Source organism: Aythya marila, assembly GCF_965140915.1.
Source record: "Aythya marila genome assembly, chromosome: Z".
Lineage (NCBI taxonomy): Eukaryota > Metazoa > Chordata > Aves > Anseriformes > Anatidae > Aythya > Aythya marila.
The window spans coordinates 3,228,906-3,244,040 of record NC_139080.1 but is presented as its reverse complement, the minus strand read 5'-3'; the positions used below and the strand labels follow the sequence as shown (position 1 = coordinate 3,244,040).

The 15,135-nt window shown below is 44.0% G+C and overlaps 1 protein-coding gene across 1 annotated transcript in view; it reads right to left on the bottom strand.

The window, feature by feature from the left end:
- The window catches only part of LOXHD1 (lipoxygenase homology PLAT domains 1), a gene marked incomplete at its 5' end in the record, with an annotated part of 140,439 nt that extends 126,315 nt beyond the window's left edge, over positions 1 to 14,124 (bottom strand). The window contains one exon of the mRNA XM_082782804.1: positions 13,920 to 14,124. Within this exon, the coding sequence (XP_082638930.1) occupies positions 13,920 to 14,124 (205 nt within the window). The remainder of the gene's footprint in view (positions 1 to 13,919) is intronic.
- Positions 14,125 to 15,135: the final 1,011 nt, after the last annotated feature.

The following is a 15,135-nucleotide window of genomic DNA, read 5'->3' as shown; positions in this document are numbered from 1 at the left end:
TTTGCTTTGGTAATATATTTGTATGAAGCTGAGAAATCACTACAGCCAGAAAGTTTGCTTTTCAGATGTTCTGGAGATTTTACCAAAGACCAAATGGTAAATCACGATGAGAACAAGACAGGAAAATGTTTAAATTAGACTCTAAATTTGTGGAGCTTTGAGACTCTCAACGCTCTGCTTTCTGAGCAGTAGATTGAGTGGTGACTTTATCACCACACATCAGTACCTTCTTGGGAGAAGCACAATTAGAAAAGAGGCTTCTGCTCAAGTAGAGAAAGGTATAACAAGATCCGAAGGTCAGAAAGTAAAGCAAAATAACTTTGGATTACAGTCAGACACACATCTCTCGAGCAGGATGGTAAATGCAGTTGGAATAACACTTTGGGCTTGAAAACAGGTCACCTTTCTGAAGGACATGTCTTGGGGGGCTCGGTACAGAAGGAACTAGATGAAGTTATAAAACTCTGCTTATAGCAGACCAAGTATCCTGACAGCTCTTTTTGGCTTTAGGCTATACGAAGGTCATTAGTTGGTAACAGTATTTTACTTCAGGCTCAGACCAATAGGCTAGAGGAAAGGCGAAACTTCATTTCATCTTGCACAGCCTGACTGGTAAGTATGTGATTTCTCAGACCTAGCAATGTAAAAATGTCTTTCTTCATGGATGCATCAGAATCACGTATTTTATTAGGGCCCATTTTTTACTTATAATATTACACATTTATTAAGAAGACATCATAAAGGACTATCTACTTCGAGATTCACAGCTCTGCCCATTCCCCTGCCCCCCCCACACACACACAGTTTGCTCAAAGCATCCTGGAGAGGAAATTAAATCAGAATGTTAACTGAAAGGTTTGGCGACTGAGTGCTAGAGCAAAGCCCAGGCCACTCAGGTACAACTGATTGGAACTAACTCTTCATTTACAGTAGAAATGCACTGCAGTGAGACAGAATGAAATACCACAATATTTTCCTAACCACACCTTTCCACAAATGCAAACAAGACAGAAAGGGGATAGTATCATAATAACTGCAGTAAGGTATAACCTGTGCTCAGCTAGATTTTAAGAATGTTTTGGTGTGGCATATTTTATTTATGGGCTCAGGGAGGGAGAGATTTCTTTGCAGCAGTGCAAAGAAGAACATGAAATCCACAGCTTCCATATAAGATGAAATGAGAACACTGTACATAAATCTTCCTCCTGTTAGCATTCACACATGCCAATGGGGGATGTTTGGCACAATGTAGACAGACAGTGGTCGCCTTAACTGTTAACAGAAGGACATGCAATCCACCTTGCCTTTGTGATTCACTGTGAATTAACTTCATGGTTTTCAGTGCTGCATCATTTCTGCTTTGGAAACTGCTAGCATCATTAAGCTCCACTCATTTATAGCAGCTTTTTATGTTCAGTCATCTCAGAGCTTATTACAACATGTCTGTTTCATGTAAGTACATCTCACCATCAGTACTTCTCACCCTCAGCCACCAGCAGAGACACAGAGCACTGGGGAAACTCGTGCATCAACAGTGTTGCATGCAAAACTAGCCACCAGCCAACACAATGCATCTAACACCATCAACAACCCACAACACTCCCCCCTTAAAAATCAAGACCCTTCTCCAGTCCCCACAACAAGAGTCACACAGCTGTCAGAAGCCTCAAAACACAAGTGAGTACAAATTTGCACTTCAGGTTCACAACCCCAAACTCAGCCTCTGTGCACGGAGTGAGCAGGCAGCAGGTGGATCAGCAGTTTTCACCATGAGCAGATCCGGGAGTGGAGGACAGATGTGCTGGAGCCCAAGTAGCTCATGTTATTACTGAGCATATGCTGTGGTTAGCACTGATTTAATTAACTGTGCACAGAGGGACAAAGTGACGGCTAGATTGGTGACATCAGCACATCAGCACACTTCAGACATGTCACAGCGTGCCCCTGGGAGAGGAAAGAAGCCTGGCCACCTCCTCTCCATCACTACAGCTGTGCTGCCAGCTGTGCAAATAAATGATGTCACAGCTTTCCAGCAATGCCATGGGAGCAAGGCCCAGGACTCCCCCTGGGGGAAGAAAATAAAAGTTAAATGCTACTACTGATGCTAAATCTTTCTAGAAAACACACCTGGGAGATGCCGCTTATTCATCTGCTTCCTTCAAATGCAAGGAGCCTGAGAGCTCAGTGGTCTGGATCCCGGGTCTTTTTCTTTCTTTGCATTTATTTTTGATCAGCCTGATCTGACAGCTGATGGGTGTGATCCTGACAGGGAGTATGTCTGCAGCTTGAGGACCCAGCAGGTAGAAAAGGTCAGGCAGCTGTTGGGGCAATGTTTTGTACACCAAGCCTCTTCACTGGGCACAGCATCCGTGGCATAAGACAAGAGCTGCAGAGTACTGACATTTCTCAACCACCCCAGGAGTTTTCTCCTGAATAATTGGATATTCTGGCTTTGAGAGAACATGTCCAACCTTAGCAAATCCCAGGCATAAACATCTTCTACTTTACAATTTGAGACAATAAAGCTGAATTAGCTGAAAAGCTTGAAATTGGATTTCTGTGGAAGTCACACTTCTAACCAAATGTGGAATCTGGGCAGAAAAGATCGATTTTGCTACTTCAGTGCCCCTGCTGAGAAGGGGAAGATTAACAAAAGACAGAAATGAAATATCTCAAGTATAATATCTATTTCATCGTAAAAGTTAGGTCTCCCCCTTCCCACCAAGTCCCTTACTTTCTTTTGGGGTGCCATCACAGGCTTTCCAAGCTTCTTCCCTGTTTGAATCAATTTCCACATTCCTCTTCCCCACTCAGTTGGTCTGAATTTGCCTCTCATTGCTATGATTATCAGGAACATGGGCTGTTTTCACTTATAAGAGTGTATTTACACTCAAAGGTTTGCCTCTATAGTGCAAAACTGCCAGCCCCTAAAACCTTCCACAGATAGAAAATATCTGTCCAAATTTGCCAGAAACTGCTAACTCATTTTTAGAAGGACTGCTGGGTAAATACATCTGACCACATATTTATTCAGTCTTTCTATCACCATGCATCAGTCTCTCAAGGAATACATGCTTATTACCAAAGAAAATTTTATGTTATAAAGTAAAAAGGAAAAAAAAAATGCAATATTTCTTTGCAAAGTAATAAGCTACAAAGGTTGCTGTTTTCCCATCCTTTGACGATGATGCTCATTGTCATTTCAGGGTATCTCCTGGGGCTGTTGTATGGTCCTACAGCTGAAGACAAATTATAGCAAAGTTTTTCAGAAGAGAACAAGGTTTCGGTATATCACTCCAGATTTGGCTGTGTCCTGCCATTTAGACTCCTGCTCGACAGAAGCAATCACTGAATGCAAATAAAAAGAACATCCATAGGGATTTTATAGTTACCACTGAAGCTTCCAAGTGCATCCACGAAATCTCCCTCCTCCCTTTCTAATTTATGGGATGTCAGCATGTAATGGCTCTGCTTCCAGCTAACACCGATGAGAGTAATAATGAGGAACCACTGAGCTCCTCAAAGAGTTTTGCTCTTGGAGCAGAGTCTGGGAGGGCCAGCTGAACCACACTGACATCTCCACAGGGTCAGCAGAGGCAACACTCCTAAACAGGCACCACAATGTTTTGTCAGCTGCACACCTCGAGAGTTTCTGACTTTCCCATCCTGGTCAGCAGGATTTGAAACACAAACTTTCTTCAGAGTTTTGCAATAATTTTTTATTTCCAAAATATGAAAACCTCATCTTATACAGATTTCTGCCTGTCTTACACATCAAGACCTACTTCAGCAGAAGGCTCTATTCACAGATAGATATTTACATCTAGCATTCTCCTATTTCCCTCTTGGTCAAATACAAGGTGCAAACAACGACATTCCCCAAAACAAATATTGACATTGGTCACCCACTTCCCTTCAGATAGGGACAGGATGTCCCAAATGTCCCTGCCTCTTCCTCCAAGCTGATACTTGGTCAGGCCATTCAACCAGTCTTAAGATGCTCCTGCCTATTTGTGTTGTTCCTACCAATGTTGGATGAATTCATCACATAACATGGGCAGGGGCCACCTAAGGAGAGGTGGGACTGTCGCAAAAGCAAAAGGGAGAGTACCAGATCCCAGTATGAACATTAATCTCCATGTGGGACACTGCTCACAGGAAGACAGCTACATGTGGGTGCTTTTCGTCGACAAACAGTCTCACCTCTAAGGTCAATGTCAGCCTATTCTGAGTGCCAAGACACAGTCAAGTTACAGTAATCTACAGTGTTATATATGGGAATGCTTGGTTTTCAGGCTAGTCTCCAAATCTTGCTTTTCTCCCAATGGGCTAGGCAAAGTCAATACAAAGCTTTTAATACAGCCACTGATACAGACTCTTGTTCCAAATATTATCTCAATCAAATGGAATTTGGTTCACTTATCTCATCTGGTAGATACCAAATCCCCAGCTGACTCCACTCTTCAGCTATCTGGCATTAAGACTTCAGAAACTGGTGAAAGTTTCAGCAAGCAGAGCAGAGCTGATTTGCTATGGACTACAAACCCATTACTACTTTTCATGGGCATACACAAGAGCAAAAAGGGAAATAATCGACACTAGATTCTATTCTGAAAATAAGCATTCAAAACCAGTCATTTCAAGCACAAGACACAGACAGCATAAAATCAGTATCAGGTTACATTGCAACGTTGCTGGAAGAACTTACATCTGTTTTTCTGTCTTGCAGAAAGAGCAGATACTATTAACTGTCCATTCAACAGCCAGAGAAGAAAAACACTTGCTTCAAAATGGTTGCTAAAATATTACTGTAAATACCAGCAAGCAGAGACTGAGATCTTCTAGCCAAAAGGCATGTAAAAGTTCCTTAGCTCAGTAGGGAGGGAATTTCTTCAGGGTTGAAGAGTGCTTTGACTGATTAATTTGGCTTTCTCTGGCTCCAACTACGTGGGACTGCTTGGCACCAATTATAGCAGTGACTGCAGATCCCCTAGGGTCACATTCTTATACTGCGAGTAGTGAGAACTGAGTTAGAGGTTATAATGGTGCCTAAAACTTTGTCTAGCAAGATTAGTGGCCCTGGGTAAAAATAAACAAATAATAAGGGTTATGTCAGAGGAATGTTTTACCACATGGAATAGGATATCAAAGCTAGTGGGGAGTCAAAGAGTTTAGGTAAGGAAGAAGGAAAGCAGAAAAGAAGCTGAGCCATGCTGTGAGCATGAGTAAGGAAACAGAGGATGCAAATGCTCCAGGGCAACTGCAGACATGAAACGCTGGCATCCTGGAGGCAGCCTGCAATGCACTGCTACCCTTCAGTACCTCTGCCTTTTATCCCTCCCTGAGCTCACCTATCAAGCACCATCACACACCATATCCATCACAGCTCTCATCTCCATCATCATTACCTACTGCCTCAAAGAGATCTGCAACCCCAGCCTGTACTTCTGGGCTGCATGCACAAGGCGAGCAAGAATTAAACCCTCCTACACCACAGCAGTACAAGAAAATAAACAGATGTTGCCTTTATCTTGCCTATAAACCCAAAACAACACAAACTGCTTTGAGCCTGTGGCTATCAGACCTACCCTCATCCATTTATCAGGATGCATTTACCTCAGCAGCTGTAATAGTTGTTTGTACTTCACGCTTTCCAGTTGGGAATTCACTGATTATCCTCAATATTCACACATTCTCAAGACTTGCCTAATGCTGATTCATGCAATGCACCTATCACCCTGGCTGATACTGAAGCACTTCAGTATGTTTGTCTTAGAGCACCTCGACATTTATGCAAAATCCCTTGGAAGTTTCTAAGCACCTGTGCTGCCTGCTTCAGGTTATAGCTGCGCAAATGATTCTTGATGCACATGAACACACTGGTTATACACTTGTTGAGGTTAGAGTCTCATTGAGGGACCATCCTTTAGCCACTGTGAAGATGGGCCTTTGAAATTATTTTGTTTGTTTTTATCAGGTCACAGTTTGAGCGATAATCTCTTGTCATACACAAAATGAGTCAAATTCTTCTCTTGTTCTCTTTGGGGCAAATCCTGACTGACTCCATTGACTTGAACACAATGGCTATGGATTCATATTGGCTAAACCGTGAACAGATTTGGGCCTCACACACTATGAGAGATCTCTTGCTCTTTTTATGCTCTAGCAAAAGCAGCTTTTGAGTCTGGCATGGATGCCAAATTAATTACTCAAAGCAAAAGAGAAGGATTTTTTCCACAACTATTTGGACTAGTTACACACTGTTATCCATTTTTCCCATTCATAGATTATATAAAGAATTGTGAAATTATTCTATCTTGCATTCTGAGACGCTTCACAGACATGAATTAGGGAAGCTGCCCCACAGACTTACCACTGTCTGTTCGTACTGGTATTATCCTGAGCTCCAAAACCTCGTTTCTCTCTCAGAACTGAAATCCAAAGCTGAGTACTGTCCCACCAACTCCCACAGGCGGGGTAGCAGTATTTTGGGGTTTGTCATGCTTCATCATCTATTGCAAAATCAGCGATTCATTCTCATGCACCATGGGAAGCCAAACTTGTTTCATCTGGTGCTCAGGCTATCACTTAAAAGTGCTTTTGCTTTCATACCACCAGGAAAAAACATCAGTTCTTTGCTGGAACAGCAAATTAGAATTAGCTTAGCAATCGACATCTTTGTTATTCAAGTTTAAATTGCACTGGAGGAAAACACTGTGCCTCAGGGGAGAGAAACATTTGCGAGAAAAACCTGTGCAGCTTCTTTCATTATCTTTGGAGGCAGGGAAGGCCAGCCAGAGCACAGGGTTTCTCTGAATCATGACCAAGAACAACAATGTTAGATGTTACTGTCCAGTGGAAAGTAATGCAGCCCAGATAAAATTTAATATTGTTTTTATTTGCAATACTGAGCAAGCAAAGCCTGCAGCAGAACAACGCATCTGCAGAATGCAATGGAAACCTCTCCCCACCATTTGCTCCAGGACCAGACTCCAACAAGAGCCCTGTTTTCTTCTAGCTGTCCAGGCAGCCGGACAACCATGATTTAGAAGAAATGCTCTCCTTGCTGCCAGCTCCTTTTCCCAATACCCAGAAGATGCCAGGTAGCAGGAAGGGCGATTCCACCACAGATCCCTTTTTGTGGCCCCCTTGGCCTGAAGGCACTGAGGGGCTGGATCCTTCATCTTCCCCAGGGTGAGCAGAGCAAGGCCTTTCTCCTGATTAGTTCCTGGAGAACTGAGTTACTTTTACAGACAACAAGGTGCTGACAAGGAGTGGTTTCAAAACCACTCATCCTAAGGCAGAGAATTGCGTAGGGTTGTGTTCAGTGCTGTGAGCCAACAGCTGGCAAAGTCATCAGCACACAAGGACCAGGCAATGCCTCGAGCGGGGACAAGGCAGAGGGTGGCACAGTGCCATCTAAACATCCCAGCTGAGGAACCGGCACCTTTTGCTCCTCAGACACAGTTTCCAGCTCCTGTTGATGCTTTGCATTAGCAGGGCCTGATACCTGCCAGAAGCTTGTTATAAACACAAGCAGCATGTGTTGCTATATTTACACACACACACAGGTTGTTGGATGTCATTATGAATTGATCATAATACCCTAACTTAATCATTCATGAAAGACTGTTGCTACTCCCCAAATAGCACTTTTAAAAAGAATTTTTTTAGCTTGAATTGATAGAAACTATGACCTTCCAACCTCCTATCTCTTCCTTTTCTACCTTTCTCTGTTAACTGAGTGTTAATCAGACAAGTCTGATACTGTTGTACAAACATATATCAAGTGAAGTGAGTGTACCAAACCAATGCAGAAAAAATACAGAAGGTCTGAACATCCAGGGTGAAGAGTAGGAAAGATTGATAGCTTCCACCAGCCACCACCACTGACAGCAATGAACCACCAGTGCTTTCTGATATCTGTCCGGTGACACTTAATTCACCAGCAAAAAAAACACAATTATTTTGCATTCTCTGAAGTATCATCACAAATGTATTTGTGATACTTAGATGGATAAACCACCCCATTTGAAGCTGCATGGGGATTAATTAAACCTGGAATTTAAAAAATAAAAAATAAAAATGGTTTACCCTGGTTCCCTCTCTGCTTATAGTTCATAGTGCTATAGTGCCTTACAGTTCAGCACAACTTTCTGCCTGGGCTTTCCATACAGATGAGGGCATTTCTGCCTTTTTAATGGCACAGTATTCAGGCAATGGACCAAGTGCCCTGGGACAGGATGATAAACAGCTCAAAAGACACATTTAACAAAGCATAAGCAGGACCAAAACTCACAACCCTTAAATCACAAGCGTGATGCTGAAATGGGGAATTTGATACACCAGTGAAGGGGACTGCTGTACCTGTGAGCAAGAGCAGCTGCTCAGTTTTCTTTCTTCCAAACAAAGAGTGAAGGACTGCCTAAGAAAAGCTTGGATTAAAACACACACATCCCACACTAATTGCAATCAGCTTAAGAGTTTGAAATAATTCAACAGTGTTTTTTTATTTTTATTTTTTATTTTTAATGTGATTCTACAGCCTTCCCCAGAGGACACCTTGCCCTACACCTTGGATGCTACATATAATTAAATCCAGGCTGAAGGGACACAAGGGCTGAAGGAAGCACGTTCAGACTTGAATACATTAATCTACATTTAACATCTGCTTCCCAGTGAAATCTTGCTCAGTTTCTCTTCAGAAACTCTCTTCTAGTAACGTCCAAAAACAAAATATTCATCCTAAAGAGCAGCCACAGATAATTAAGGATATAAAACTGAACTGACCATTCTGCTCACATTTAAATATTTAGGGTATGAGGAGAGCAGCACTGCTTGAAAGCTGCGGCCCTTGCGCCTGTGGGTTTTCCAGGCACCAGCCGGCACACCAGCTGCGGGGGCACTTGGCAGCCCGGCACGTACAGCTGTTCCCCGATGCTGTTTTTGGTGCTGCCAGCTGGGCTGAGCTGTCCCCAAAGGGTCACATACATGTGGCAAGGATGGCTTCTGCATGTGCCTGAGGCTGCTGAGTCCTGCCCAGGCAGGGAGGGGGACACACAAGTGCTCAGCACAGGAGCCAAGCTCATCCCCTCCCCAGCCCCTCACACACACAGTTGGCACAAAGCTGCACGTAAGAGGGGACATCTGCAGGGGCCCAGACCCTAGGCTGGTTCTTCCCACAGAGGATTTGCTCCAAAAGCTTTGTGATGCCAATTTCCCTTAGCATGACTAGCGGCAGAGCCATGGCAGGTGGAAGGCCGACCACAGAGGACAAGGACCCATTGCAATTCTTTCCACAAAGCCCCCACAGCATTTTAACCATTAACTACTCCTTTAACTACTCATTTCCAATTCATATGTCTTCATTTCAGCAGGGCACATCCAGACATTTCCAGCTCTCCAGTGGGGCTATTCAGGTATACAGTGGGGGGAGTCAAATAACCAGACCCAAATATTTTTGGTGCCCACATTAAAATATCAAAGTGTTCCTGCAACTTAACCAACACTTTAATATCATATTTAGTTTAATACTAGTTTGTTTGTCACACAACCAGATAGTTCCTGGGTGTACTCACCTAGCAAACTCCAGAAGTGATCTAGAAACTTATATTTCACATTTCAAAATGTATATTTCACACCATCATGTATAACTACGGAAAACACTGATATGTAAACAAGGGCAATCTTCAAGGCAGGTGTGACACCATCTCTCAGCAGCAGGCTTTGCATGTCCCACTGCATCACAAGCCATTAAATTGCCACTGGTACTAAATGTTTCTCTGAATATTTTACACCTAAAACCAAAGCTCATCCTAGAGGTGAGGAGAAAAATCTGTCTTCTGAGGAAGATTCTGGTTTAGAATATTAATCAAAACCTCAGTTCGGGAAGATCAGTGGGTGCAGGGCACAGATAAGGCAATTCTGCAACTGCTGATCATCTGTCATAGAAGTATGTGATACATCTGCCCAGTCCTGAATATAGCACAGGGAGAGCCAGAGCTGGCCACCGCACAGCACTTGCTCTCCTCCTCCATTCTGCTCCTAAATTACATTCAAGAGAACTCAGCAATAAACTCAGCATGTCCTGAACACTTTTTCTGTGCAACCCTTCATTGCAGTTGCTAAAGGAACACAGTGTGATAGATGTAATACAATAAAATGGATGGTGCACATCCAGAAGGAAGGATGAGCTGCTCATAGATCTACTCACAAATCAACATCGGCCATTTCCCTCCTCCCATCACTGTTTGAGACAATGTGTTAAATAAAACATACATTTCTAGAGTAGCTTCCTTCATTTTATAATTATTAACCATCACTGCCAAGATCACTGAGGTCTGGCATCCCCATCATTGTGCTGTGTGGACAAACCAGCAGTACTGCATACAAAGTGCTCAACATCCACTGGAAGAGAGGACTGCAGCCTCAAAGCCTTACTTCTCCTGGGAGCTGATCAAAGCCTTGCTTCCTCGCATGTGAGCATACATTTCTCATGGACCTCTGCAGTGTCTTTATCATCATGAGCCACCTCGGCTTTCCTAGTCATTTATTGTCACGCAGACCTGTCATTTAAGCAATTGCATGTGTGGAGTTGCCTTATCTTTCATCCTTTATGAAACACTCCTGGGAACCCTGGAGATGGAGGCTGAGTGAGCACAGCATGGCAGATCTGGCTGCACACTACAGCAACACTTCCAAGAGACAAGGAAAACTTGCTATGGGATTTGCTACTCTAAAGGGATGACACCCAGTTCTGAAATTCTGGTGGGAGAAAGAGGGGTTAAAAAAAAAAGTTTCTCACCAATTGGGCATAGAAAATAATGTTCAGTGACAGCTATGCAAGCAGAGAAGCCCTGAGAGGTCCCAAGCCAGGGGCACTTCCATGTGAATCAGCACAGGAGAGACACAGCTCCCCAGCCTAGGCTGGGCTCTCCCCCATCTGCCACAGCCCCTGGATGGCTCAGGATGGAGTCACCAGCCAGCAGCTGTCAGTTCAGCCAGGAGGAAGACTTGGTTCATGGAACAAAAGGATCTGGGAAAAGAAACATTTTCTTTCTTCCTACCAACCCATAGATACATAGGCTTTGGGAGAAGTGATCCTGAGAGCAAATAGTGACACTTGGTCCTCTGACCCCAAACATGAGCAGGAGGATAAATAACCATACCAGCCTCCCTCCTCTGTATCACAGGGCAGTCCCTGGAGATATCCAGAAGACAGCATGGGGAAAGAGATGTTGTTCCTGCAAGGACTGGGTTTCAGGCCTCTGACATCCATGCTAAGCCTCAGCCAGCTGGGACCTACAGAGCCTCTAGTGACAGGTAGGCAGCCAGGTGGCAATATCAACAGCCTCTGGATGCCTGCTTCACTTTAAATCTACTGCTTGCACCATTAACCTCACTTTACGCAGCGTGTCCTCTTAGGAGCATTATTGGTGATTCGAGATGTTCTGCAGTAGAAACTTTGCAAATACTTATTAATAACTGTCCTGGTTAACACCGGGATCACAGGAACAGGCAGAAGCTACAATGGAGTTAAAAATGCCTGCTATAATTTCCACACTATCACACAGTCACCGTGTCTTTTGCTTTTCTGTCCCTGGGAACCAGATTCACCTTGTTCTTCAGTCATCAGTCGAATGCGACAAAGGCAGGGGGAATCCTCCTCTTGCTTGCTAATACAATAAGAGGACATCAGATGACACAGACACCACCAACTCCCTGCTTATAAAACATTTACAACATCTCCCTTCTTTTCACAGCAAAAGAAATTGTGGCTCATGAACTGAAAAGCATCCCTACTGCATATTCACCAGTACCAAGGGCAGCCCACATCTCCAGAGCAGCAGGGAGGCTGTTTGCATGGTTTACACGTTTCCTGGAAGCCTGACCAACATCAGTCCCTTCAGTTAGTGATCCCTTTGGAAGAAAAACAGCAACAGCCTCCAGAACCAAGTCACAAATAAATAATAAAAAAAAAATAAATAAAATCTTCTGCTTTGAATCAAAATGCGAAGAACAACAGCATTGTGCATGGCAAAGGGAGTAGCTGCAACGCAAGCAAGAGAATAGGAAGTTAGAGCTTGCTCCTAAGCTTTTGCTTTCTGTGCCAAATGGCCCATAGAAGGTTTTCACTGAGGAAAACCTCAGTGGGTCATTGTTTGGGTGCGTCCTACCCAATGCCTTTCTCCCCTCCCTGCCCTCACTTCCATAAATATCTGGAAAATGAGCGTGCAAAAAACCCAATCCACAGCTAAGGAAGGAGAGGCCCTGAACTAAAGCAGCCACCAATGATTCACTCTTGGGATGTCTGGCCACATGAAAAGTTTCTTGGGGGTCCTGGAACTGTCACAATAGTAAGTGTCACAGCTTTTGGCCCAAGTTTTTTTAATTTCTGATGGGAAGTATGAGAATCCATTCCCTGCTTAATTCATTTCTCAACATACTTAACCACAAACTATTACCTCCCCTGGAGAAACTGTTGACAAACTAAGCAGAAGACCATGGGGAAACTGTTACAGATTTTTGCTGGAACTTCTCCCTTTGCATCGTGCAAAAGTTAATAGCCCTCTATTATTAAAAAATAAGATGGTGGTATGAGGGGGGAGAAGTTGTCTCAGAGCCATCACAAATGAAACGGATTAAGTGTACAGCCTGAATATTGTACTCATACGGGCTTTGCTTTACCTGCATCAGAGCTTTTGCATCACTTTCCCTTTCCCAGTGCATGCAGAAGGCACCATTACAGAAGTCATCAATTATATTTAATCTATATCCAACCACAAGTGTGAGATACTTCACAAGACTCCTTAGGCACACCCAATTCTCCAAATTGGCATGCACAAGGTGTGTTATTACCCCATTTAACACAGTGCTGAGAGGCTAAGCACCTTGCCAAGATCCAGTTACACAGGTAACGTGCAGCTGGTGTCACCCCTTGGCAGTCCTTTACCTCTTTGCTGCCCACCCCGATAAGGAGATAACCCCACTGTGGTTGGGAGCACCCTCCTTCCTACCCAGGGCTCCCAGATAAAGCGTTCAAGTACAGATACAAAGAGACAAAATGCTCAAGCCCAGCAGATAAAATGCTCAAGTACAGCCTTTTTCCAGAAGCTAACTCAGTGTAGATGGCTACGAGCCTTCTCTAGACCATGTATTGATCTAAAGTACCCTGTGCATATAAAACAGACTATTTATCATACAGAGTATTAATGTTTAGATACAACCAGACATATTTCCCCACCTATTTGGTTACTGGCAACAGCAAGAGAGACTGTGTGCTGAGCATCCTGCTACTACACCCACCCTAAGTGGTGCACTGCCTGCTTGATCCAGTGGCTGCTGTCACTGGCATACTCCTGCTGCGTGCACATGAGCAAGAACACACATCTTGGCTACACATCCTGCTTACACAGGGGAGTCTGACCGCTGATCCAGCTTCTGAGCAGCACCACAGTGCAAATAATGTTAATTAGGAGAATGCAATTACAGCAGTACCATGCACACAGCAAAGAGACTTCATAAACTGGAAAGCTAATACAGACACAATCTGTCGGTGCCATCTCACACAGCAAAAATTCTCATTTAATTAGAAATGTTCTCTACAGAGGAAAGACAAGTGCCTGCACTGCCAGGAAGGGTCCTGGGATGGACATCCACAGGGCTAACAGCACCACTGCCTGCTCAAGGGGGGAATGGGAAACAATGGAGCTGACCTTTTTTTTTGTTGTACTCATCCTCTGTTGCATTGGAGGAGTCTGAGTGGTAGTCCCGAAGCTCCTGTTCATACAACTCCAAAAAATTGTCCTCTTTCTTTCCTTTCTTGGACTTGTCACCTTTCTTCTTTTCTTTGCTCTTTTTGCCTTTCTTCTTCTTTTTCTTCTTCTTCTTCCTGTGCTCATAGTCCTCCTCTTCCTCACTGCTGTACTCTCTTCGTTTCTTTTTCTTCTTCTTTTTCTTCACTTCCCCATCATCCTCTGAGTCCTCAGACTTTGATTTCTTTTTGCTTTTCTTTTGGCTTTCATCATCCCCATCTTCCTCCACTACCTCCTCCACTACTTCTTCTTGCTCCTCCTCCTCCTCCTCCTCCTCCTCTTCTTTGTTCTTTTGGGTCTTTTCTTTCATAGCATTGTTTTTTACCCCTACACTTTAAACAACACACCACAATTGCCTTGACTTGACTTCTGCAGCCTGTTCTGCCTCCTCTACCAATTGTTGAAGCCCTCCTGACCTAGGGCCAGGCTGCCCTCATTTCAGTGTCCTTCCTCCTCTGTGGCTCACCTATGTCCTGGAGTCCCGTGTCCTTCCCAACAGCTCTCCTCCTTCTGACTCCTCCTGCCTTACTTCACCTCCTTGAAGGAGGCACCTTCCTCTTCCTCCCCTTCTGTCTCTTCTGATCTTTGGGTTTTCTTCTTTTTCGCTATTATTTATTCATCGGTCGGTGCTGAGACCTCTCTTTTTCCAGTGCCACCTTGGGCCGTGTTCAGGTCAGTTAACAATCTGGGTCTACTCTATCCGGATGTGTCGGTCACGGTTGTAGCTCTTTGGAAAATGGCTCGGACAAGGGCACATTGTCCTCTTGATTCTTCCCTTCACGTGCCAGCTGCCAAGGGGCAAGAACAGGGACATTTCTCCTCCTCACAGCCTGTAGCAGCTTCAGAAACCTCATGAAAAATTACTTAGTGTTACCCAGACATGTGATTGTAAGACAGACAGGCAGGTGAAAAAGGAGACCCACCAAGCAACCATATCATGCTGGTCTGCATTTCCTTTCCATTATTCATGGTGTCAGGATCACCTTACTGATAATGGAGGTCTCAATTTTACTTTTTATTTTTTGGACCAGCCAGGCCAGTGGCCATTAAAAGCAAACATCTCCAGGATCTGTCTGGAGACCTTCATCCCATCAGCAACACGCTACTGCTTCCAGCAACTCCATCCCCTAAATAGCAGGCCATGCCTCCAAGCAAATGAAATCAGCATTCAGTAAAATAAATACAACAAGCAGAAGGTGACACTGTGTGGGCTGTGCACAAGGTGTCCTTATAACTGCCCATCTTGGTCAACCAAATAAATAAAACTTAGATTAATAACCAAGGACAAGCACAAATATACCCATCTGGCAGCTCTGACAGG